This window comes from Pleuronectes platessa, chromosome 1 (genome assembly GCF_947347685.1).
Source record: "Pleuronectes platessa chromosome 1, fPlePla1.1, whole genome shotgun sequence".
NCBI classification, from domain to species: Eukaryota; Metazoa; Chordata; class Actinopteri; order Pleuronectiformes; family Pleuronectidae; genus Pleuronectes; species Pleuronectes platessa.
In genome coordinates this window covers 30,885,240-30,910,786 of record NC_070626.1, presented here as the reverse complement: position 1 = coordinate 30,910,786, position 25,547 = coordinate 30,885,240, and the positions used below count along the sequence as shown (strand labels likewise).

Genomic DNA, 25,547 nt, shown 5'->3' with positions numbered 1-25,547 from the left:
TTCATCACATTAATAACGACTGAATGAAAACCAGGTGCAGAAAACTCTTTATTGTTGCTTCCCACTTTATAAACTGTACAAGATTCTGGAAAGAAAAAGAAGCATCAAAAGGAGCAGCAGCATTAAATTCTCTATTATATCTCTTGTTATTCAGATGTATACATGGGTTAACTTAGCAGGACTCAGATCAGCGGACAGGGGGCGCTCCCACACACAACCACAAAGACACACACAAACAGGAACATGCAAAAACAGACAACATTTTCACTTGTTTCAGACGTCCGAGTTTGTGCTTCACGATCCCAGCACGGAAAATACAACAACCACCGACCCCCCCCCCCACCGGAGGCTAAATTAAAAAGGAAGAAGAAATTAGAAAGTCATTAAGTCGACTGTAAAAATCACCATCAGAGCTGAAATCCTTTGATTTGAGATTAAACAGCTACGACGAAAAGAAGTGATCAAAACAAAAGAGGAAAGAAAGTGAATTCAGTGTAACACCAGAATAATATATCTATAAAATAACCAAAGCAAACTGTTATAACGGAGAAAGGATCAGGTGCTGCCAGCACAACGACCAGGAAACAGGAGATCAACTGGTTTCTACTGGGATCAGACTGGAAGTGACCAGCGGACGGCTGTAATTCCTCGGTCGGACAGCAGGTGGCGCCGCACATTTCTTAGTCTCGTCGACTGAGGCACTGAGTCTTTTCTTTGTCGGTTCGAGCGGCAGCCGCCACATACCGGCCGAGGAAGAAGAGAAGAGGAAGAGGAGACGATGAAGAGGAGGCGAGGAAGTTCATAAGTGTAGATCCTGGATCCACGAAACTTTAAAGACAGATTTGAAAATCTACGGAAAATGTTTGTTTGTTTTTAACTTTAACTAAGTTTATATCATTTTTTCTTGACGAGTCGATTAACGTGGAAAATACCAAAGTTGGCATTAAACCATTGACTGTAAATAAAGATGGACGACATGGCGGCTCCCCAAAAGCAAAGCCAGAATGTCTCGATCGCCCCCTGGTGGCTGGTCGTAAACCAAGCCTCCTCCATGTTAGCAGATGGGACAAAGACATTTTTCTGAGATGTTTCTGAATTTTTCTGAGGAGTTCTTTTTTGCGTCAGTTCAGACAATATGACACGACCCAAACCTGAATCATACTTCAGAACTTTTGTCTTACTTACTGGGTCAGGTGTGGACACCCTCAGTTCCAACCTGCAGTACAGATCAGTGTATTGAAAAGTACTACTGATCAGTAGACGTGGTTATATACAGAAATATATAGCGTGAAGTCCAGTGATCATTTAGAATCTGATGTCAGGACGACAGCCGGGACACAGACGCTTGTTTCACCTCTAATGAAGTGTTGCATGATGGGAACGGGAAACTACCGCGAGGTAACAAAAAAGAAATCCTCAAAAGGGATTCTGGCCATGAGCCTTCCGGGGATCCATAGATGTATAAAACAGGCTGAGACGTCCTGAACCAACGACTGGGACTGACTCGTGATTGGTCGATTCTGTGTTAATCTTAATGTCATGTGACAATATCCTGCTTGTTTCCGCTTCACGTCTGGAGAGCAGGAGGAAGTGGAGACACGTCGTCCATCTTTATTTTCAGTCTGTACTGGAAACCATTAGCCTGGTTCTGGCTTTCAAATCAAGTTTAATATTTATCTTTCAGTTTTTGATCAGAATAAATAAACCAGAATTAATGTGGAATTTATTCTAAGATTTTAAGAAGCTGGTGTCAGGTTCGAATCCCTTTGTAAAAAATGAGGCTCAAAGTCTTTAGACTAGAACGAGTTGTGATTCAAGAAGAAAGTGAAGAATTTGATTTCCTGAAGCCGTTTCTTTTGACTTTGTTAAATATGTTTTTTCTGACCGATTAATAAACGATGGCATCGAGAAACCAGAACCCGTCAGATATCAATGAAATCCACGTTTCTCTCAATCCGTCGTCCGGTTCCTTGTTTCCAGAAATTTCTCTTTGACCCAAAAAACTCTTCTTTCAAACGATGTCGAGAATCCATCCGATCTTCAAAAGCTCAAATAACAGAAAGTAAGTGTTTTACAGTCAGTAACCGCAGAGGGGGCGTGTCTACGTGTCAGCACTAACAGCTTCCCATTGGTCCTGGCATCTTGATTGTAGTTGTACCATTGGCTGATAGGCGGGAGGGGGCGGGCCATCAGGACGCGGCGGCCTGGACGTAGTTGGCGGGGTAGAGGCCGACCCGGCCGCCGCTCAGCTGTCCTCTACACCAGCCCTGCTCGTCCTCCTCACTCAGCTTCAGCAGCTCCTCGCCTGGAACAGGGAGACAGTCAGTTTCCTGCCAGGGGTTTCAAAATAAAAGCATGGACAAGGGTTCGAGGAATACATACATCTGGGCCGATAAAAGGTGGAACTGGTACTAGATGCTATTATCTAGATGGAGCTCATTTAGGGTTTTATCAGATTTCTTCCATTGTTTTCTTGTTTCAAGTGATTTCAACACAGGAAACCCAAAACAGCCATAACTTCCATTATTAACATTCAGTTCATCATCATGGAAAATTACCCAAACAAGCAAATATTCACAGTCTAACAGCTGGAACCGGTCAATCTGTGGCATTTCTACTCAAAATAATTATTAAAATTACTGCCAAATAAATAATTACGATCTTACCTATCTATTTTAATGATTTTATTTCAATATCTGTGTTTCTATTAATGTGTGATAGTCAAATTGCTTTTGAATTGTTGCTAACTTGTACAGCACCTTGTAACTGTGTGTGAGAGGAGCTGAAGGAATAGAGTTTATTAGCATTATGATTATTATTGTTATTATCATCACAGCTCTACAGCACTAATTGCTTTCTTGATGTACTGAGGGTGAACGGACACCCAACACCAAATTTGAACCCTGGTTCCCCCTCTAATTAATCCTGGTTCAGGCTAAGCTGAGTTAAGCTTTTTCAAAACTGACGTCTCCCCCTATGTGGTCCTATCAGGTCCGTCCCATCAGGTCCCACCAGGTCCCATCAGGTCCCATCAGGTCCCATCAGGTCCTTCTAACACCCCCATGAAGGGGACCGACTGAACCCGGTCAGGGTTTAACCACCAAACAACGAGGTCAAGGAGGCCAACTGAGTCCTCACACACAACGTAAACAAGCCGGGTTTTTTCTTTTTGTCAATAAAAACACAAAATAACACAAAGTCACTCAGTCGAGCTCAGACATCCACACAGCCCCTTTCAAATTAAATCAAATTACACACGCTCAATCAATTAGTAAAATGATGTCGGTCAATAAACAACACACTGCATCCAAACACGACTTCATGATTTAATGAAGCTCAGTTTGTCCAAAGCTGACAATGATCCCTTCAAAATAAAAGCATAGACTCCCTGGTTGTCAGTCCAGAATTTTAAATTCCCTTAGAGATGCTTTTATCTGAAACGATGTGAAGCTCCAGCAGCTTCACATCGGTCACTGCTGCACACATCATGCACGGAGGTTAAATATTAAATATAATATTCTCGTGTGGTCTGTAATTCTGCGTTTGAATCTGCTGCAGAGAGGATTCAACTCAAGTCAGAGAAATAAACCTGTTCAATGTCTTTAAAAACATTTTAGAGGCAAACAAAAATAATCAGCTTTAGTTTCAGGGGAGTAAAAAAAACTATTATATTTGTGTAACCGCTATTCACAAATCATAATTTTTCTCATGGGGTTTAACAAAGTGCTTCTGTGACTCCGATGAATGATTGAAACAGAATTCACAAGCTTCCAGAGAATAACATGCAGACTGGGTGTGAGCTTTACAGTGTAATGTGTATGATTAACATTGTAATGTGTGTGTTTTACAGTGTAATGTGTGTGCTTTACAGGTGTGGTGCTCACTGCAGACTCTTACTTAATGATGTGTCATCAACAGAACTCATGAAACAATGAAATTATGTGTTTGACATGTGTGTGTCTGTGTGTGTGTCTGTGTGTGTGTGTTAGGACAAGGCATCACAGGTGACCCCAAAAAAAAAAAACACCCTTTCTGGCTCTGAAATATAAACTATTTTATTATATTATATATTTATTATTATTGTTATTTCATAAAATGTGCAAAGTGGCTGAGACTCTGATTCATTTACATTCTGATTAGTTGACAGTGTTGAAACTTTAGAAAGAAATAAACAAATGAGGCAAAGACACAACATGAAGACGTCATGATGTCGTATTGTTGCTTTTATCTTATTGTTTTCAAACGCTACTTCCTGTTCTCTCATATTTCGAATGAAGAACTCCATAATCATATATTTTCATTATTTTAAAACACCTTGTAATTGTGGCCGCAAAATCTCAACTTCTTTTTGCACATTTGATGAAAAAGTCCCCCCCCCCCCCCCCCCCGTGATGCCTCCCATCTAGAAGCATTAGTCAGGGTTAATACCTGCTTTAAAGCTGAGCTCATCGGCCTCCTGGCCAACGTAATCATAGAGCGCTCGGACTCGCACCCCCTCTACCTGCTCCTCCTCCTCCTCCTCGTCCTCCTCCTCCCCCCCCACGCCGTTCACTGCCAGCGCCTTCTTGGGAATCTCCTCGTCCGACCAGTCAGATGAATACTCTTTCGTCCTGAGGAAGGAGAGAGCAGGAGGCGTCACAACGAGGCAGAGGATCAGACGCACACACTGTGTAACGTAACGTAGGCAAAGCACAACAACTCACACAGACAGACAGACACACACACACACAGACGTCCTACCTGCTGGTGTCCGTTGTGATGGGACTCGGTGGGACGTCGTCTCGGCCTGAAGAGACGATGTTGGTGAGAGTGACCACGTTCTCCTCGGAGTGTCCTCCTCGCTCCTTCCTGCTGATGGAGCGACTCGCCTCCGGAGACCACTCCTGCACACGCACACACACACACACACACAGGCGCACACACACACACACAAATACACGCACATTTAGAAAATGCATCACTAGATTTCAGGTGATAGAAGTTGTGTTCTTGTTCAGTTCAGAGGCTTCAGTTGAACCTGGTTGATGTTCGTCTGTACGGTTACTTTCATGATATGTTAATGTTCATTGTTAAAATGTCAGGAATTTATTTAAAAAATCCCAAATCTAAAATACATATTTAGTATAGGTATTAATGTTTTAGTTATAAGAACAAAATAATTAAGAAAAAATCCAAAGTGAACAAGTTGTACGAAGAAAGTTCTTTTGCTTTAAAGAAATTGATTATCAATTGATTTATATTAAACTTAATCAATGCGGCTCCATAACGGACTCGGGGGAAATCCCCTGTGCAGCATGAAAGATCAAAAAGACACTAGAGGAAAATCTCATTTGTAATTTGGGCACAAATATTTCTATCATAAAATCCTTTTAACTCCGACATGAGAAGATTTAACTGAGCGACATGAAGTTATTTAAAAACAACAGATGATTGATACGGATAAAGACGAGGTTCTCTTTTGTCTCAGTGTCTGGTCAACAAACACAGATATATAATAGATAAGCAATGGTCAATCAGACCCCCCCCCCACACACACACACAGACACAGACACACACCAGTCATAATAACATGGTGCTGAGTGAAGTCGGAGGCTGTGGATACAGTTACTGGTATTTACAGTCTCAGTGGAGCAGAGAACAAACTCCACACTGTCAGTGCTGCAGGCGTGTGTGTGTGTGTGTGTGTGTGTGTGTGTGTGTCTGTGTGTGTGTGTGAACTCAATGTCCCTGCAGGTAAAGAAGAAACACCACATATGCACAAAGTGTATATACGAATCAAAAACTAAGAAGGATTTTACTGCCCCTCTTTTCCTGTTTTTAACTTCAGGTTTTTTGCTGAGCTGCGGAGTCATGAATGGATAAAGTCCTCACCAGTATAGAGAAACAAACCAGTGCAGGCGGTACAATGGTTCTCTGTTTGTGTGTCTGCAGCGCTGTGGGAACGCCAGGAGCTTCCTCAGAGGACGGGGCAGATTAATTTCTCTCTCTCTCCTCTTACGTTTCAGATTTAGAAAAATGAAGCTAAAAAATTTCACTTCAACTTGACAGATTCTCACTGTTTATACTGAAACCAAAACAAAATATACATGTATAAACACTCATGGTACTTAGAGAATTAAAGAAAAATCTGTTTTACTGCATTAATAAGCACATTAACTTATTCAATACTTTCCACGTTTTTACTGCTGAAAAGATTTTCATTGTTGGTAAACAATAAAGTGCAATTTCTATAATTAGTTGTATAATTAGGACCAAGCTGCATCTATCTTTTTAGGAAATGTCCTCGTAAACGCTCTGAAACTGATTCAGAGAGTTGTTGGTTTGTTTCTGTTACACAGTTGTGTAACAATATCATGTTTAAATCATGTTTAAATGAAATCCAGGCTCCAGTTTCTTCAGCTGCGTCGTTCACACGCGACCAGGAACCATCTTTAGTAAAAGACTGATCTCAGAACACGAGGCACCTGAACGCACCTTCAACCTGAAGTTTGTCTTATATCTGAAATCAAACCAGATCCGATCCAGTTTCAGTTTTTCTGAGGGTAAAGTTTCAACTCCTTTGTACGATGTGAAATCTGAGGATCCAGATCTAGAGCAGTGCACACACAACACAACACAACACAATAATTCTCTCACTGTGAAAATACCTGCATGAGAACAAACACTTAAATCATCTTCATCATCATCTTCCTCATCCTCAGACAGGAGTCACACACCTCCAGAGAAATGAGACGTGAATCTGATGAAGAACTGATTCCTCACTTTTCTATGTTTAATTCAGAAGAAGACATCTGGAGAGAAATAAACGACAGATTTCGTCTAAATATTTACAATGATTAAATCTCTGGGAATAATAAAAAATGGTGATTAATTTCACAGCTTCAGAAGTGTTTAATAATAATCATCTTAATAATAATAATCATTGTGAATATTTGATTCCTATGGCCATGCAGCACTGCTCCTGACCACATGGTGGCACTAATGAGTAACCTCATTGTTGGTAAGGGAACATTAAACTAAAACAAAAATAGAACAAACAAGAGTTGAGAGTTTTTACTTTTTGTTTTCAGACCAACAAACGTTTTAAAAGCAACACATCTGAGGAATAACCGGAGGAAAGTGTCATTTTCACACTTTTGTTTGTGTGTTATTGTGTCTTGTGTTAGGATACAACTGTTTTTATTTGAATTTGTCTGAGTCTCAGGCAGATACACACAAACACACACAAGCTTTAAACCTAATAAAGACTCGGCTGTCAGTTTTTTCATATCTGTAAATATTTGTTTGTCCTCACCGACCTCGACTGCTGCTTGAAAACTGTAGATTTCCATACACAACTAAATGAATGTGTGTGTGTGTGTATGTGTGTGTGTGTCTTTCTATAGTTATGAGGCCACTTTCGGTTAAATACCATCATTGTGATGACATTTTGTTCTGGGTTAGTGTTAGTGTTAGGATTATGTAATGAACTGTTTGAGGGTTAAGAAGACTTGGTTTCAGGGTCAGATGTCCTCACAACTATAGAGAGAGTGTGTGTCTGTGTGGGTTTCAGAGACACGCACTGAATATTCAACCGGTTTCCAGTGAAAGCCCTGTTGTGTAACCGACCTCTGAGTGGGGTCAGGAATGTGTGACACACAGACACACACAGACACACACACTACAAGTCTGAACTTTTTCAGTTCAGACTTGTAGATTTTCTGTGACTCCATTCATTCTTTTCTCCAAACATCTTGAAAATGAGCCCTGAGGTAATTGTTCTGTTTCATATCTGTGTGTGTGTGTGTGTGTGTGTGTGTGTGTGTGTGTGTGTGTGTGTGTGTGTGTGTGTGTGTGTGTGTCCACACCTCAAACTGAGGCCAGTTCATGCTCATGCCGGGTCCGTGTGTGTTCCTCCACCACCTGAGGTCCTCGGTGTCGTTGGCCCCTCGGATGCTTTGACCCAGGTCCTGGTACAGAGCTTTGAACCTGTGGGACACAGACGACTGTCAATCATCATGAAGAGACATTAACTCTGTCAGAGGGAAAGGACAGACGTCCTTTATGATCCGAGACATTTAACACTGTACCGGATCTGTTCTTTTGACTTGCAATGTTTTCTAAAGTGTTATTTTCTATAAGATAAGATAAGTGTGTATGTTTAATTTCAGTCGAACCAGTTCATCGGTTTGCTGATATCAACTGACCGATATGCACCTGCAGGGACATTTACAGCATTTCAATGAACGCCTGACAATGAGAGGATTACATTGAGGGACTCGTGTCTCAGTTTGAAGGACACACACGAAGCTGAAGATGTTGGTCACTGCTCCTGGTGAACGCCCTCGCACACGGTAACTCCCCTCAGGTAATGAGAGACTCCAGAAACTAAAGTCTCTGAGCTCAGTCCGAGTCTGGACGTCAGGTCTCTGGTGGACATCAGGTCTCTGCAGGACAAGAGATCTCTGCAGGACAACATGTCTATGCAGGACATCATGTCTCTGGAGGAAGTCAGGTCTCTGCAGGACAACTGGTCTCTGCAGGACAACAGGTCTCTGTAGGAAGTAAGGTCTCTGCAGGACGTCAGGTCTCTGTAGAACATCAGGTCTCTGCAGGACAACAGGTCTCTGCAGGACGTCAGGTCTCTGTAGAACATCAGGTCTCTGCAGGACAAGAGATCTCTGCAGGACATCATGTCTCTGGAGGAAGTCAGGTCTCTGGTGGACATCAGGCGGTCTCTTATTTCTCCGGCTGCACCAGGAACCTGAACTTTAAATCGCATCTTGTCAATTCCCACGTTAACGTCTCGCGTCAGCTTCGTCTCCAGAGTTAAAATCCAAAATGTGGAATCGTTCGATATTTTGACTTATTGGACTTCTCCCAATCAGGGTTACCATGGTAACAGGGACTTGTTTAAACAGCCCAGGAGGTCAGTAGTTAATGGACAACACAAGTTTCCCATTAACTCCTGTGTACACACACACACATGTTCCCAGACCAGGACACGTCTGCATGCCGTCGTTCTGAGTTATTGTGTGTGTGTGTGTGTGTGTGTGTGTGTCGTACCCCTCTCTGGAGGACAGGTCCAGGTGAGTGTGGGTGTCCAGCAGGACGTCTTTAAAGAAACGCAGCCTCCTGCGCTCGGCCTCCTGGGTGAGGTCGAACACCTGCTCCATGTCCTCCATGTATCGAGGGTTACAGCGGTTCAGCTCCTCCAGGGCCTTCTCATAGCGCTCCTTCACCTGGCGTGCACACACACACACACAAACACACACACACACACACACACACAAAGAAGTCACACACAGGCGTGTTTGGTCAAACTAGAATCACAAAGATGAAGAGGATGCAGGATTTTTCTGCTGCTGGGTTTTTGCGGAACAGAGAATAGAGGGGACAAGCCTGGTCATGTTACACAAACACACAGACAGACTCACACAGAGAAACAAGTAGGTTTTCCTGGACTCACTGACACACCCAGAGTGGTGCTGGAAGGAGCTCTGTGTGTGTGTGTGTGTGTGTGTGTGTGTGTGTGTGTGTGTGTGTGTGTGTGTGTGTTTGTACTTTCTCGGCCTCCTGGTTGCAGCGCTCCACCCGGGTTGTGTATTTGCGGACTTCCTCCTGAGACTTGGTCGGGTCGGCCTTGGCGTGCGTTTCCCTGGTCGACGCCGTCCACTCCTCCTTCCTGGCCTGATGGTAGCTCTTCTTACTGGCCTCCACCTTACAACACACACACACACAGACACACACAAAGACACACACATTATTATTAGACTAGATGTCGTCATGCTTCCTCATTGACACGTCAGATCAAATATTAGAAACATGATGAATGACTCCATTCCAAGCAGCATCACAGGCCGATCACACTAAACAACAACTCATTGTTTTCTCATTTTCCTTTATCGTCATTTTCATATTCACCCAAAAATTGGGACTCTTTGAATGTAGCCCCCCCCCCTCACCTCTTTCAGTTTGCGGACCCAGGGCTTCTGGGCTTTGCGGAAGCCGTCGTCTGCGTCCTTGGTTTCCCTGAAGCCTCCGATCATCTGCTTGTGGAAGGCGTCCTTCTGCCACTCGCGGACCTTCTCGCTGTCCTCGCTCGCCAGCCGCTGCCGCAGGTCCAGGTGCAGCTCGCTGAGCCGATCGGCCGCCTGCATGAAGGCGTGCCACGCCTTCTCCAGGGTGCCATACTGAGGCCCTGGGGGGGGTGGAGAGGGAAGAGGAGGGTACTCCATCACCTCAGTGAGCCTCAACAACCTGATTTACAATCTGTTCAATGACTTCCTCTTCAACCGACCTTTCTCCACGACGCCCCTCCACCTCTTGGCCCAGTCGCTCAGCTGCAGAGCGTAACTCTTCTCGATCTTCGCTCGCTCCTGGAAGCAGCTGACCAGCTCGTTACACAGCCGGTGGCCGTCGTCGATTCTCTTCACCGTCCTCTTGTAGTTCCCCGGCTGCAGAGACCCACACACAGACACACACACAGACACACACACATAGAGACGGCGTGAAGGGAGCACCCGGGGACAGACAGAAGAAGGAGCAGGTACAGGTATGTTGTTTTTCCAGATATTGGCGTGCGAGTCCTGGCAGATCATCATGGATCCTCATGTGACTGCAGAGCGGCTCGGTGAGCTTCTGTCACATTCGTTCACTGCTGGTTTCATTTCCGTAATGTGTCTGAACTGGTTAAATCTATCTAGCGTGTGTTGTTGTGTGTGTGTGTGTGTGTGTGTGTGTGTGTGTGTGTGTGTGTACTCTACCTCCCAGAAGCTGTCAGAGCTCCCCAGGTCGCTGAGGTCTCCGTTGGAAGACATGTCTGCCTTACAGCACGGAATGATGGCGGCTACAGAAACGACTGGAGAGAGGGAGAGGGAGAGCGAGAGAGAGAGAGAGAGAGAGAGAGAGAGAGCGAGAGCGGGAGAGAGAGAGAGAGTAAAAAGTGAGACGTCCATTACTCTGGGTAATTTCCAGGAATATTTTTAGGTGTTAAGCTTAAAAACTTCAAGGATATTTCAGACTCAGTTCTCCAACACAACTTGGTTCTAATTATAACTGAAATGGAGAAAGTGTCAGTTTCAATGGGATTTGATCCAAAGCTCCAGAACAGATTATACCTGTTAAAGTCACAAATACTAACTCTTCATGGTAAAATGATGATGTCTCCCTTTTAAAAACACACTATCGAATAGAAAGACACACAAAAAAAAGAATCCAATCTAAATACGTTTATGAGAAATGGACTTGAAATAGAAATATGTGCCTTGTACATAAAGGGGTCCGAGGGTTTTTAGGATTTCTCTGGTATTTGTCGCGTCCTCAGCTCGTCCAGCCTCAGTTCTACAGTTTCAGACAAAGTGCAGCTCCACGTCAGCGACGCACAAACCTACACAGTCTCTCTCTCCAGGGTCGCTGCCCGGTTCTCATACTGCACACAACTGGACTGTGTGCGTCCGACAAACAACACAGTGTCACACACACACACATCCGCTGCGTTACTGAGGCACGAATCTGTGTCAACGAGTCCCGGACACACACAATGGGTCTCACTCATCAGAGGAGACGACGCACAAAACATTTGGATCTGCAAGTTATCAGAGATGATTCCACTGTGCAATTCACTTTTAACCGTCTCAGTGCCCGGTGAAGACAGACGGAGGGACAGGACATAACCTGAAGACGAAGACACCCCCCCCCCCCCCCCCGAGTCTCTGTTTCAAATCCAGCCTTGGATAGTAGACTGTTCATCAAGATGGCCGACATGATGGCGTCAAATAGTGAAGCCACAGTGTCTCGATAGCCCCCTGGTGGCTGGCTGCACTACAGGTCATAAATCCCACCACCTCCATGTAGATGGATGGGACACGCGTTTCTGATCAGTTTGGTTTGAATTAGTTAAACTCCAAATACACAAGATGGCCGCGTTTGTTTCTGTGATCGTTTGGCTTCATGAGACACGTCATCCATCTTTATTTACCTGTTGGTCAGGGATCTCCTTATTCAATGGCTCGTGTGCAAACCTTCTTTCCTGTGTATATTGTGTTTGCACTGTATAAATTGCTTTTATTCTATACTTCCTTGCCTTTATATTGCATGAAGCATTTACCTTAGCTGAAGTTATTAATGCAAAGTATAAAATGTCACCACAAACTCACTCAACCCGTCTCCAAACTCTCATAGGATCAACCTGCAGCTCATCACCGACCTGACTCTGCAGATGAACCCGTCACCAGTTCACCGTGACCCCTGACTTGCGTACATCCACTTCCTCCCTGTGATCCTCCCACTGGACAAAAACCCTGCTTCAAGGCCGAACCACTTCCTGTGTCAGACACAACAACCCGAGAGGAAAACACGCTTCAGTCCCCGTCTGCACCTCCTGCTGCTCCTCGCCGAGCGGCCGACCGCTGCTCCCGTCAGGAGGAGCGTCGGCGCCTCGACTTCCACAACTCGCTGAGACGCAGAGAAGCTCATAGGCCTCCTGAATCCAGCCAGGCTGCACCCAATCACACATAAGCCCTTTTAGAACATGACGACAAAACATTAAGGTGGCGTCTCTGTGCAAGGACAGCACCCCCCTCCCTCACTGCTCCTTCAGAGGCTCCACCCCCACCATTGATGCACGCCACCAAGGTAACCTATGATCTCAGCAAGTGGGAATTAGCCACCATAAACGCTGTTGACAAAATACAACCTTTATATTTACACAAACTTCACGTTCAACAACCGGAAAATCAGCCGCAACAGTCAGACAGTGGAGTGCGTTACTGCTGCACCCCCCCCCCCCCCCCCCCCCCCCGCTGTGAGGCCGCTGCAGCTCGGAGGGCGCTATGTTCTAGAGGGAGGTCGGAACATCACATCCTTCCACCAGGTTTCATTTTTAACCCGCTCAGTTGTTCACGTGTGTCATCTTGCTTACAAACCAGCCGACAGACAAACGGACAGAAGAGGACGTCCCCCCCCGCCCAGGTGGTGATCAGACAAACTCCTTTAATCAAATCCACCCCCAAAAGTGAATGGTTTCTTCCCTTACCCGTAACCTTGCATCTATTTTAAAGTTTCAATAAATCAGTTTGCTAGTTCCTATGTAATCCTGCAAACAGTCAAACAAACAGCACTGAACACACAACGTCCTTGGCTGAGGTCACAACATGAACATGCGTTTTGTCCCACAGCTTCACAGATGTTTTACAAGTCGACTCGGAGCTGAACGAGCAGCTTTCAGACATGCACCGCACTCCGGAGATCCTCCAGAGCTTCTCCACAGCGGCTGCATGTGTGAACCCTGCGTTGTGCATGAGAGAGAGGAGAAACTGAAGAGAAGGTCCGGACCCAACCTCCTCTGGAGGTCAGGTCTGAAAACAAGTTTAGTCTCCGACAAAAAGCTTTGTACGTGCACAGTCGTCCAACACAACATTGAAACCATCACTGAGGGTTCAGGGCTTGACGTGACAGGACTGTTTGAGGATCCTGGTTTTTCCTCCTCCCTGTGTTTCACAATCTTCTCTCTCACTGTAAATAACAAGACGTCTCCCAGAATAACAGCAGCTGATCTATGCACTGGGACCAGGCCGAGGCTGAATTAAAAGGCAGCGCACAACAGTAGCCTTGGTGAACTCTGCAGGGAACGATGTGGGAGCGGGTGAGTCTAAATAAACTCTGCAATGACAGAGCAGCCGGAACCGGGAGGGAGGAGAACGTGCACTTAGATCAGGTTTAATGTGTGTGTAGGTGTGTCAGTGTGTGTGGGTGCGTTTCGCAGGTGACGCTGAACATTAGTGAAACGCAGACGTTCGACAACACAACCGCACAACATCACTTTTCTCTCAGACGTGGCAGATAATCCCCGTCAGACAGCTGAGCTCGAGTTTTACCTCCCCACGCTGTACAGACAGAAGAATGGCCATGTGTGTGTGTGTGTGTGTATGTGTGTGTGTGTGTGTGTGTGTGTGTGTGTGAGTTTGTGTGTCTGTGTGTGTGTCACAGATAAGTGGTAAGCAGAAGCATCTGGCACCAGCATGCTGGAACATGAGCGAGTATGAGAAAACTGACTTCTCCATGGGTCGCTAATTACTGCTCCTATATCCTACAGGAGTGTTTGTGTGAGCGTGTGAGTGTGTGAGTGTGTGTGTGTGTGTGAGTATCTGGGTGTGGCTCACTGAAAGCATGTTGGCTTGGCAGCTCAATCCTGTTGTACTGTGGCTGCAGTGAACCTGCTGGAGGTTTGCATGCAGGTCGACCGACGAGCCGAGAAATAAATACTGAGCCAAGTTCTGAAACCGAAACAAAGACACTGAACGGTTGAAACTCTACAAATAATAACAAATAAAAAGCTCTGATGTGCTGCGAGTGAAACTGTCACAGGCTGATGTGCATTAGTTACACACGGGGGGCTGGGGGGGGGGATGGATGTCGCTAGTTTTGCAGTTATTTGGTCATAAATCAAAATAACAGACAAACTAAGAATGACGATAAAAAGTAAAAAAGATTTAGTATATTTTTTACTTTTTCCATTAATTTGCTGGTTTACTTATGTCAAGGTGAAACTAAGCAATAAGAGAAAGTTGTTCACCTCGGCTCTAACACAACTTTGTTAACCCAGAGGAGCCATCGAGCTGCTGCTGAACAAGTTCTCATGATTATCAGTGACTCCACACACACACAGGCATGGACACACACACGCACACACACACGCCCTGTACACTGAGCTAATGCCTTCAGGAATGTATTTTCAAATCGTCTGCATGTACAACAAATAGAAGGAAACATGGTTTCACTGCAGAGACCTTTACAACACGCACAGTAGAAGGTTATGGTTTTTATTATCGATTATATTTTAAATACTTGTCTCATAATCTTTAACAGCGAATCAAACAAACCCAAAGTAAACTTCGAGTCCTGCACGTGTCCAACAACTTGTTGAGGTGTAAAGTGAGCGCAGGTCGGGGGGGGGGGGGGGGGGGGGGGGGGGGGGGTGAGGACATGTGACAGGGTGCTACAGCTCGGTACAAAATGAACACAGTGGAAACACAACAGTTTGTGAACACACACATTAGGGTAAAGTCTGAAAGTTTATTTGTCAGTTTCAATACATCTTCATCTGTTTGTAAGAGAGTTGTTTACGTATTTAAACAAAAGTAATATGTCATAAACGTAAATTATATTTACGATTTTTTGGGGCCATTTCCCTCACCATCATCCTTCCCTCGGCTCTTAGTGAGTTTTTCCCGTATTTCTCAATGTTTACTTTACATGTTTACATGGTTCCACTCACTGGTTATGAACTAGAGTTCAGTCCCCCCCGAGTACGTAAGTACGTGTACACACACACACACACACACACACACACACACACACACACACACACACACACACACACACACACACACACACACACACACACACACACACACACACACACACACACACACACACACACACACACACAGGATTATGGATTATGAAACAATGAACCGCTGGGATCAAATTTAGAAAAATGCCACACACTGCTTATGCTCCTTCTTCTTTGAAAAGCAGAAACAGCAGAAACGTCCAAACTGATCCAGAACCACGAGTACGTCTCTCAGTCCTCGTGGTTCTGAAAAGTTCTGATCTTCTTCATCTGGATCAATAAATGATTCCCTGGGAAACTGGAAACCAAACCTGTCCTTCAATGTTAAAGAAAGTGGTGAAGTTTAACAAGTTCTTTCTTCTCATCCGTCCAACGAACTAAATTCACAAACTTCCACTGTTTTGTGTCATCCTGCTGACAAACAAACAAACAAACAAACAAACAAACAAACAAACAAATGGAGAGTGGTGAAAAGATAATCTCTTTCCATTTAGTTCCTGAACCATGTGAAAGTATTGAGAAGCTAAAGGCTGCTGCTCGATCCAGAACAGGCCCCAGATCAGTGATGGGAGATGAGAGGAGGTGAGAGGTTGAAGTGTGAGAGGAGGGGAAGTGCAGGAGAACACAGAGGAGAGGAAGAGCAGGAGAACCAGAGGAGAGGAAGAGCAGGAGAACTCAGAGGAGAGGAAGAGCAGGAGAACACAGAAGAGAGGAAGAGCAGGAGAACACAGAGGAGAGGAAGAGCAGGAGAACACAGAGGAGAGGAAGAGCAGGAGAACCAGAGGAGAGGAAGAGCAGGGAGAACACAGAGGAGAGGAAGAGCAGGAGAACTCAGAGGAGAGGAAGAGCAGGAGAACTCAGAGGAGAGGAAGTGCAGGAGAACTCAGAGGAGAGGAAGAGCAGGAGAACTCAGAGGAGAGGAAGAGCAGGAGAACTCAGAGGAGAGGAAGAGCAGGAGAACTCAGAGGAGAGGAAGTGCAGGAGAACACCGAGGAGAGGAAGAGCAGGAGAACACCGAGGAGAGGAAGAGCAGGAGAACCAGAGGAGGAAGAGCAGGAGAACACCGAGGAGAGGAAGAGCAGGAGAACCAGAGGAGAGGAAGAGCAGGGAGAACCAGAGGAGAGGAAGAGCAGGAAAACCAGAGGAGAGGAAGAGCAGGAGAACCAGAGGAGAGGAAGAGCAGGAGAACCAGAGGAGAGGAGGAGCAGGAGAACACCGAGGAGAGGAAGAGCAGGAGAACCAGAGGAGAGGAGGAGCAGGAGAACCAGAGGAGAGGAAGTGCAGGAGAACTCAGAGGAGAGGAAGAGCAGGAGAACCAGAGGAGAGGAAGAGCAGGAGAACCAGAGGAGAGGAAGAGCAGGAGAACTCAGAGGAGAGGAAGAGCAGGAGAACCAGAGGAGAGGAAGAGCAGGAGAACCAGAGGAGAGGAAGAGCAGGAGAACCAGAGGAGAGGAAGTGCAGGAGAACACAGAGGAGAGGAAGTGCAGGAGAACACAGAGGAGAGGAAGAGCAGGAGAACCAGAGGAGAGGAGGAGCAGGAGAACCAGAGGAGAGGAAGTGCAGGAGAACACAGAGGAGAGGAAGAGCAGGAGAACCAGAGGAGAGGAGGAGCAGGAGAACCAGAGGAGAGGAAGAGCAGGAGAACCAGAGGAGGAAGAGCAGGAGAACACAGAGGAGAGGAAGAGCAGGAGAACCAGAGGAGATGAAGAGCAGGAGAACTCAGAGGAGAGGAAGAGCAGGAGAACCAGAGGAGATGAAGAGCAGGAGAACACAGAGGAGAGGAAGAGCAGGAGAACCAGAGGAGAGGAAGAGCAGGAGAACACAGAGGAGAGGAAGAGCAGGAGAACCAGAGGAGAGGAAGAGCAGGATAACTCAGAGGAGAGGAAGAGCAGGAGAACTCAGAGGAGAGGAAGTGCAGGAGAACCAGAGGAGAGGAGGAGCAGGAGAACCAGAGGAGAGGAAGTGCAGGAGAACTCAGATGAGAGGAAGAGCAGGAGAACCAGAGGAGAGGAAGAGCAGGAGAATACCGAGGAGAGGAAGAGCAGGAGAACTCAGAGGAGAGGAAGTGCAGGAGAACCAGAGGAGAGGAGGAGCAGGAGAACCAGAGGAGAGGAAGTGCAGGAGAACTCAGAGGAGAGGAAGAGCAGGAGAACCAGAGGAGAGGAAGAGCAGGAGAACCAGAGGAGGAAGAGCAGGAGAACCAGAGGAGAGGAAGAGCAGGAGAACCAGAGGAGAGGAAGAGCAGGAGAACTCAGAGGAGAGGAGGAGCAGGAGAACCAGAGGAGAGGAAGAGCAGGAGAACTCAGAGGAGAGGAAGTGCAGGAGAACTCAGAGGAGAGGAGGAGCAGGAGAACACAGAGGAGAGGAGGAGCAGGAGAACCAGAGGAGAGGAGGAGCTTTGACAACACGACACAAACAAGAGGCTTCTGATGCCGTTTCCAACAACAGAGAACTCAGCCGAAGCTCAAACGTAAACACGGACACCAGCAGGATAATAATAAATCTCATTCCCGTCACAAGGCTTCAATTATCTATCACTGTTTGTCTGCAGCAGGTTTGCAGTTTGTTATTTTCCAGGACTGATCAGCTGCAAAGCAAAATAATAAGAAACTCATCTGATGAGTATTTTCCTCCTCACGGCTCCAAATCTCCACATTTTCACATTTAGTGATTTATTGAATCAACAGCTGTTTCTGAATAAAGTGAAAACGGCTGCAGGCGTCAGGTTTCTGCCGACTGAGCAGTTCTCCTGCCGTGACTCTGGATCTACAGCTGCTCATCTGCATGAAACAGCTACAAAGAGTTATTGTCTTTATTGATTAACCTGAAGATTAAGCTCTCAACATCTCATTAGAGGAACAGGAACCGGTTCAATAGATGACTGATCAATCAACACACTGACAAGTTCATAAGTGTCAAGAGGCAATTATCAAAATGTATCAGCAGGGAATTATATACTTGTTTGTTGAAGACAAAGTTTGATGAAGATTCTTTTATGTTTTATGTCATAATAAGTTGGAAACGTGGAGATTCGAGTCTCTGGTTTGACAAAAGATTAGAAGATTAAGAAAAATAACCGGTATAACAATAATCAACTCCTCAAATTATTTTACTGTTTCAGAATTCTTTCTTGAGTTAATTTTAAAATGAAGCCAAAGATGAATAAGCAGCAGATTTCATTTATTCATCTTTTTAATATCAACGCTGCAAATTCCTTCTTTTAGTTGTAACACAACCTGACGTCTCTGCTCGCAAACACAAAAACAATCAACAGACAACACAGAGGAGGAGGAGGAGGGTGAACGTGGGAGGAAGGGTGAGACAGAGGGAGAGTCTGGTTTAGAGAGAAGTGGGTCAGGCCGGCGAGGGTGAGGTGGAGGAGGAGGGGGGGATAGACAGAGCAGCTGAGGGAGGGATGAGGAGAGAGAGAGAGAGAGGCCGGTCCAGACCTCATAAGCCGCACTGGAAAACTCACGGCCATTAATCTGATTAATGTACAGTTTCCCAGCCACTCGCTGCTCCTACACGTACGTCGGGCTTGTGGTGAATTAGTCCTTAAGCTGCAGCCGCCTGCATTCCAGCCCAGCTTCAGTCTGTAGGTACCAACCAGCGCCTGCAGCCTCCGAGCATCGAAACCAGTGACTCTGAGATACTGGTGTGCTCCAGCTGCAGCTACTGGGCCGACGTCTGGCCGCAGACAACCAGCTGTGTTTCTCTGGAAGGGACACACTCGCTCTGTGAACCTGGGTCTGATGACGGATGTTGAGCGAGGGAGAAGAGAACACCAACACAAGGTGCTTTCAGACTAGAGTTAAACTCGGTGTGTTGTCAGGCTGCAACACAACCACACAACAGCAAACTCACAATGATCTGGAGTAAATTAAATCGATTCTTTTGCATTTTAGATGTTTCGATGGGCGGGTTCAGTTCATCGCTCACATTTTAGACGTAAGAGCTGCTGGGATTGGCTGAAAGCTTCTCACACGTGAAGACATGTTCCTGAGATGTTCTGCGAGTTGTGTGTTTGATGTCCCTGTTGTTGTGAATGAGTCGGAGCCAAACGTTCTCCTGCTGCCACCGGAGTTATTCCAGTTTTTCACATCTTTCTATTACATTAAATCATTTGAACTCTTGATTTCACTTCATGAGAATCGGACCCGTCTTTAAACTGCTGCTTTTTGTTTTCTCTTCTGATTTTTGTCCTGAAAAACACTTTTTCTGTTCAACTATATGTTTTACAGTTTTGACCAGAAAGACAAAAACCACTGTGTGAATCACAGCTTGTTAAAGTGTGTTGAGCTTTAATCAGGCGACAGGATCACAATGAGCCAAGTTATGAACAGTTTGTATTAAAAGGTGGGAACAAAATATCGATATTGGAAAATGAATCGTCATCCTGACTCAAAAGATATGAGTATCCATATGCTGCTGCCAAATATCCATATCTAAAAATGTAGTATAGTTTATCTGTATGTATAGTTTGGACTTTTACCAGTTTATGGTTATTGACCTTTTGGAGTGATCAATCCTGCACTTCACCTCTTTAGGAGCATTTTGTATTTTCCTCCAGTCAGACACACATCAGGATGAATCATCCAATCACAGGCCACCCATCACATATCATAAGTTACCCTGCTTACCCAACATGCAACAAAAGCACACGTTACCCTGGACCAAACCCAGCAGAACTTACCTTATCAGAGACAAAAACAGAGACGGACAGACGTCCAAGCAGAAGACAGCCTTTGTCTCCGCGGGCCTGAGAGACGGGAAGGGACAGACGCAGAGAGGAAGATCCCACAGCAGCAGACGCAGCAGCAGCAAGGAGAAGAGCACAGAGAGGTTTGTTAGACAGCGGAGCGGCCACAGCGACATGCGGTTCGATCCCCGCAGCCTGGAGCTGCAGGTTATATGGCTCCTCGCCGCCTGGAGGTGACACATTCTGGGAGCGCCGGTGAAATGCCACACATGGAGTCGTTAGCGAGCGGCTAATGAAACAGCAGGAGACCCGCGGGGGGGGGGGGGGGTCAGGGCGGTTCACTCACACCTCTAAATTTACCTGCGTGGACGACGAGCTGAGATCAGAGTGTCAGGTTTTAAAAAGACCAAACCACAAACGACCAATTTACCTGAATTCACATTTCTGAGAAAGTGTCTCTGACCCTGCAGAGACCAAACCAGTGGATTCAGACCAGTCATCAATCCCAGTGAACATTAGTCTGACCCATATGCATTACTGGGGGTGGATACCAATACGTCAGCTGATTTATCTTTATATTAAAAACAGACAATTTGATTCTGAAGATGTCGTTATCAACATCGTAATCTATTGATTGATTCTTTAACCACAAATGTTTTTAAATAGCTGTGACTAACAGACAAATATACAAAACTTGAATTAAAAAAATTTAACCAGTATAAAGATAAATGTTTTCTTGAAAATAAAATAAGTTTTCATATCAGCAGATCTGATTGGTCCATGTCAGTGAAGGTCTCCCAGCAGAACCACAGCAGAGAGGCGGAGCTGAGCGGAGCAGAAAGGGACAAGTCAGCCTTGTTCCCACACTCTCAGCTGTTCCCTCATTTCCAGCCAGAACCACATCACTGAGAACGTGTTGGGCCGGGACCAACTCCCCCCCCCCGCCCCCCCGGCTCCACAGCAGCGTGCAGGACTCGACCACTCTCACTCAACCCGCTGATCACTGCAGGTCCTGAAAGACGAAGTTAACCCAGAGGACGCGTCTCCGGCCGTTTGCGCTCGATTCCAGTTTGACAACTTGTTTTGTTTGGAGAACGTTTCCCAGGAAACAGCAAAAGTTCCTGAATAGCAGGAGTCAACAACAAACTATTGTCTTTACTGATTAGTCAATCAATAAATGATTAATGGTAATAATAATAATAATTTAAACATTTGATGGTTGCAGCTTCATAAATGTGAAGGCTAAATGTTTTTCCTTAAAGTTGAAGGACACCGAACATATAACCAGAAAATATAAATACGACTGAAACTGCCTCTCCATGCACCATCTCTCTTAATGCTAATTTAAATATCATCACTTTATATGTTAAATAATTTAAAATCATGAAGTATGAAACAGTGTTAAACGTGTCCTTTAGTCAGAGTCAGCTGGGTTTCATTTGAAGATGTGTTGAAAGATAAAGTAAATGAAACTGAGCTGGTTAAAACCGGCTCTGCACAGAAAGTTTCCTTCTTTGCATCGTGGTGAAATAATGTTCACGTCCCAGAAGCTCCTCTTCACATCCGGACCTATGGTGTGAACCCAACGTTCAGGAGAACAGGAGCAGGAACGTGGACCCGACGGAAACTGAGAGAAAGTTCACGCTCTGCAATGACATATTTCATCTTTCCATGAAATTCCACTCGCTCGGCAGGATTCGAAGCCCTGAAGGGGGGGGGGGGAGTGGGCAGGAAGGGGGAGTCCCGCCTCCACAGTGGATACTACAATACTGCTGCTTGTCAGGGAATCCCCCCCCCCCCCACACCCAGCCACAGGAGGACTTCTATTAAACAACAGACCACAGACTGTTAGAAATCAGTTAGTCAGTGGAAGCAAGAAAACAACATGCGGCAGATTCACAAATAACATTTTCTCTCAAGTTCGAGAGAAAAGAAAAGACGGCTTCAAAACATTTTCTACGACTTCAATCTTTAAATTTGAGATGTATTTTCAGTCGACTCTGCAGAACCTTTACAGCTTGTGCTTGTGTGATAATTTCTACCGCTTCATATTCCATTGTTTATTTTCAACACTCGTAACTTTGGCAGCAGTTGTCGTTCTTGCCACAGACGGAAACGAGCACGACGACAAACCGAACAAACACGGAGGACGGTGAACATGACGCAGATGTTGAGTCACGTTTTCTAACCGCACCACACTGACAAAAGTAATAAGTGATTTCCAAATAAAAAGCTACGGTTGATAATCCTTGAGAAGTTAAGAGCAGGCTACAATATTCAAATGAGTCAAAGCCACGCCTCCAAAACACAAGAGGACTTTCTAACCTCTGAAGATCGTCTCTGCGTTCATTTAGGTCTGTCGTTGCCCTGAAGTCTTTTCACGAGAACAACAACAAACTCAGACTGTGTCAATACTATTTCAGGACTTCTGGGAGTTTGTGAGCGATCTTTGTCTTCTGCCCCCTACTGGCCAGGAACGACCCGATGCACCTTTACATTTTGATATTAAACTGTTGAAGTGATTGAGCAGAATGACTGAAGTTTTACTCAATTCTCTTCTCTTCGAGTCCATTTTCAGAGCATTTGGGAAAATTTCACTAGAAAACTTGCAGATTTTCACGCAGCACATGAATGTTAGCGCAGATATTAGCGGGTTTAACCGTCGCAGCCTCGATTGTAAACATTCACCACAAGCTAAAGTGATGAAGGTGACACCAAAACGAATATTTAAAGTATTACATAACAGTACAGTTATTAAAGTGTTTTAGATAGAGTGTTTGAACCCCGGGTCAGAGTCAGTAAATCTGTTTTCTGTGCACATTCTTTGTGAAACCAGATCCAGAAGAACCCAGATCAGATGTAGGCCTGTTCCACTGGTTTCTCCTCATGTGGACACAAACCAACTTTACTCAGACTTGTCAGATCTGGATTAGATTAACCAGGAGTGTAAAGACAGTTTCAACAGGGTTGGATGTGTATTTTGTCCGATCAGTGTTTCTCCCCACGTCCAGATAAAAACCCTCTAAACTTAAATTTGCCAAATCTTGAGCAGATAAACAAAGATCGAGTAAAACACGGGTTCAGATTCGTAAAAAACTTTATTCTCGTCTCAAACTCACTAGATTCCATGTTTTCCTTCATGTAAACCACACGGGACAAGGCCCGGGGAACAATCACTATATTTAGACTTCTGTCAAATCTGGAATAGATTATAACAGAGATGTTGAATAAACAGTTTCACCTTTATTCGATATTTAAAACCAGAATAAACTGAGGTTTCTCACTCATGTGGACAAAACACCATCAAACTGAGAGTTGAGGATTAAACAGGAGTCCCAGTTTAAAGATGCTTCAGATTTATTTATTCAGAAAGTGGACCGGGATAAAAACCCAAATACCCTTAGACTTAGATCTGGACTGGATTCACAGAGAGGTTGTAAACATCGTGAAGACCAAACTGGACCAGGTCTAGATCTATAACCTGAAACCTGTTTCGATCTACATTCCTGATGTAAACCTGAATGTAATAAGACTTGATCCGGATCTGCTCTAGATAAAATAAATGAGGGGAAAACACTGAAATCCACTTTCCTATTGATACAGAAAAACAAATGTTTACTTTTGGGTTTTAAACAGAGTTAATGTTTGAACTCAAGAGTCGGATTCTCAAGGACTCTGCAGGTCCCTGGTAGGAAGAAGTAACTGTAACGCGGGCTGTAACTGTAACGGGATCACTCATGTTTCCCCTCACCTTTCCTCTTGGCCACACGAGTAGATATTTAAAATAGTAACGAGGAGGCGCTCGATGACAACACAAGTGTGACACAGCGAGGGGGTATCTGTAACGCTGGGTGTAACTGTAACGCGGGGTTGCACACAGGTGGCCGCAGCATGTGCTGATGAACAGGTGAGGTCCCTTACCTGGTTCACTCCGAGCAGGAGAACAGACTGAACACTTCTCTCCTCTTCCTCCTCTTCCTCTCACGTGCAGCTGAGTAGCTTCGGTTCTTTTTTTAAATAAAAAAATATCCCTCCTTCGTTTAATCCTCCACACACAGCGACATGTTCCCACTTCTCTCCGCGGACAAACGTCGCTCCTCCTCGGCCATTAAACCAGGAGAAGTCGCCTCCTGCTCCAGAGACAGTTTCCTGCTCCGCTCGGCTCGAACCGGAAGTTTCCTCCGAGGAAATAAGGAGGAAATAAAACTGAGGAACGAGAGATAAAGAGTGTTGTCGTGTTGTTTCTGCGGAGGATCAGTTTCCTCCTCCTGCTCCTCTGCTGCCGTCTGTTGTAATGATGCGTTCACTGTCACCGCAATCTCAATTCATCCTATTACACAGCTTAACCGTTCACTGTCCGTGATGCGTTCACTGTTCACTGTGGTGCGTTCACTGTCCACTCTGATACCTTCACTGTTCACTGTGGTGCGTTCACTGTCCACTGTGATACCTTCACTGTTCACTGTGGTGCGTTCACTGTGGTGCGTTCCCTGTCCACTGTGATACCTTCACTGTTCACTGTGGTGCGTTCCCTGTCCACTGTGATACCTTCACTGTTCACTGTGGTGCGTTCACTGTCCACTGTGATGCCTTCACTGTTCACTGTGGTGCGTTCACTGTCCACCGCAATATCCACTCATTACATTAAATTTCCTTTAGCGGAGGCTTTTATCCAAAGCGACTCACAATAAGAGCATCAACCATGAGGCAACAAACCCAGAACAACAATAATCAAGGAAGTACAAGTTCTTCAAGAAAGCCAAACTACTAAGTGCTATAAGTAAGGGACATTTAAGTGCTACTAAATTGATTATTTAAACTTCTATTCAAGGTATAGTCTGAAGAGGTGTGTTTTTAGTTTGCTGTGGAAGTTGTGTAGACTCTCTGATGTCCTGATGTCCTGGGGGAGCTCGTTCCACCGTTTAGGAGCCAGGGCAGCAAACAGTCGTGTTTTTGTTGAGTGTTTAGCTGTGAGGGAGCAACGAGCCGATTGGCCAAAGCAGAGCGGACTGAGCGTGCTGGGGTGTGAGGTTTGACCATGTCCTGGATGTAGACTGGACCTGATCCGTTCTCAGCACAGTACCCAAGTACTAGTGTTTTGAAACGGATGCAGGCAGCCACTGGTAACCAGTGAAGGGAGCGGAGGAGTGTCAGTGAATTTAGGTTAAAGACCAGTGGAGCTGCTGTTATCTGGATGAGCTGCAGAGGTCAGAGGGCACCAGCAGGTAGACCTGCCAGGAGGGAGGGGCGGTAGTCTAGGTGTGAGGTGACCAGAGTCTGGACCAGGGCCTGGACCAGAACCTGGACCAGAGCCTGCGCCGCCCTCTGAGTGAGAAGGGGACGTTTTCTCCTGATGTTTTGCAGCATGAATCTACAGGAACGTGTTGCTGCAGTAATGTTGGCAGTGAGGGAGAGTTGACTGTAGACTGCCCATTCATCCTATTACACAGCTTAACCCTTCACTGTCCATGATGCGTTCATTGTCCACTGTGGTGCGTTCAAGTTCAACACATC

The 25,547-nt window shown here is 45.4% G+C and overlaps 1 protein-coding gene across 4 annotated transcripts; it reads right to left on the bottom strand.

Annotated features, from left to right (window-relative positions):
- Nucleotides 1-30: 30 nt before the first annotated feature.
- Nucleotides 31-24,441, bottom strand: pacsin3 (protein kinase C and casein kinase substrate in neurons 3). 4 transcript variants are annotated; one of them, XM_053425552.1, is made up of 11 exons: nt 23,955-24,441; nt 20,028-20,093; nt 10,746-10,840; nt 10,280-10,436; nt 9,945-10,180; nt 9,544-9,699; nt 9,046-9,221; nt 7,848-7,968; nt 4,741-4,883; nt 4,429-4,610; nt 31-2,305 (listed from the first exon to the last, which is right to left on the bottom strand). In XM_053425552.1, exons 3-11 carry the CDS (start codon nt 10,797-10,799, stop codon nt 2,190-2,192), a joined length of 1,341 nt encoding a protein of 446 aa, XP_053281527.1. In that variant the 5' UTR covers nt 10,800-10,840; nt 20,028-20,093; nt 23,955-24,441; the 3' UTR covers nt 31-2,189. The 4 variants fall into 4 exon arrangements, with proteins under 4 accessions (XP_053281527.1, XP_053281523.1, XP_053281547.1 ...); XM_053425548.1 differs by lacking the exon at nt 20,028-20,093 and having other exon boundaries at nt 23,955-24,436; XM_053425572.1 differs by lacking the exons at nt 20,028-20,093; nt 23,955-24,441 and adding an exon at nt 14,142-14,296.
- Nucleotides 24,442-25,547: the final 1,106 nt, after the last annotated feature.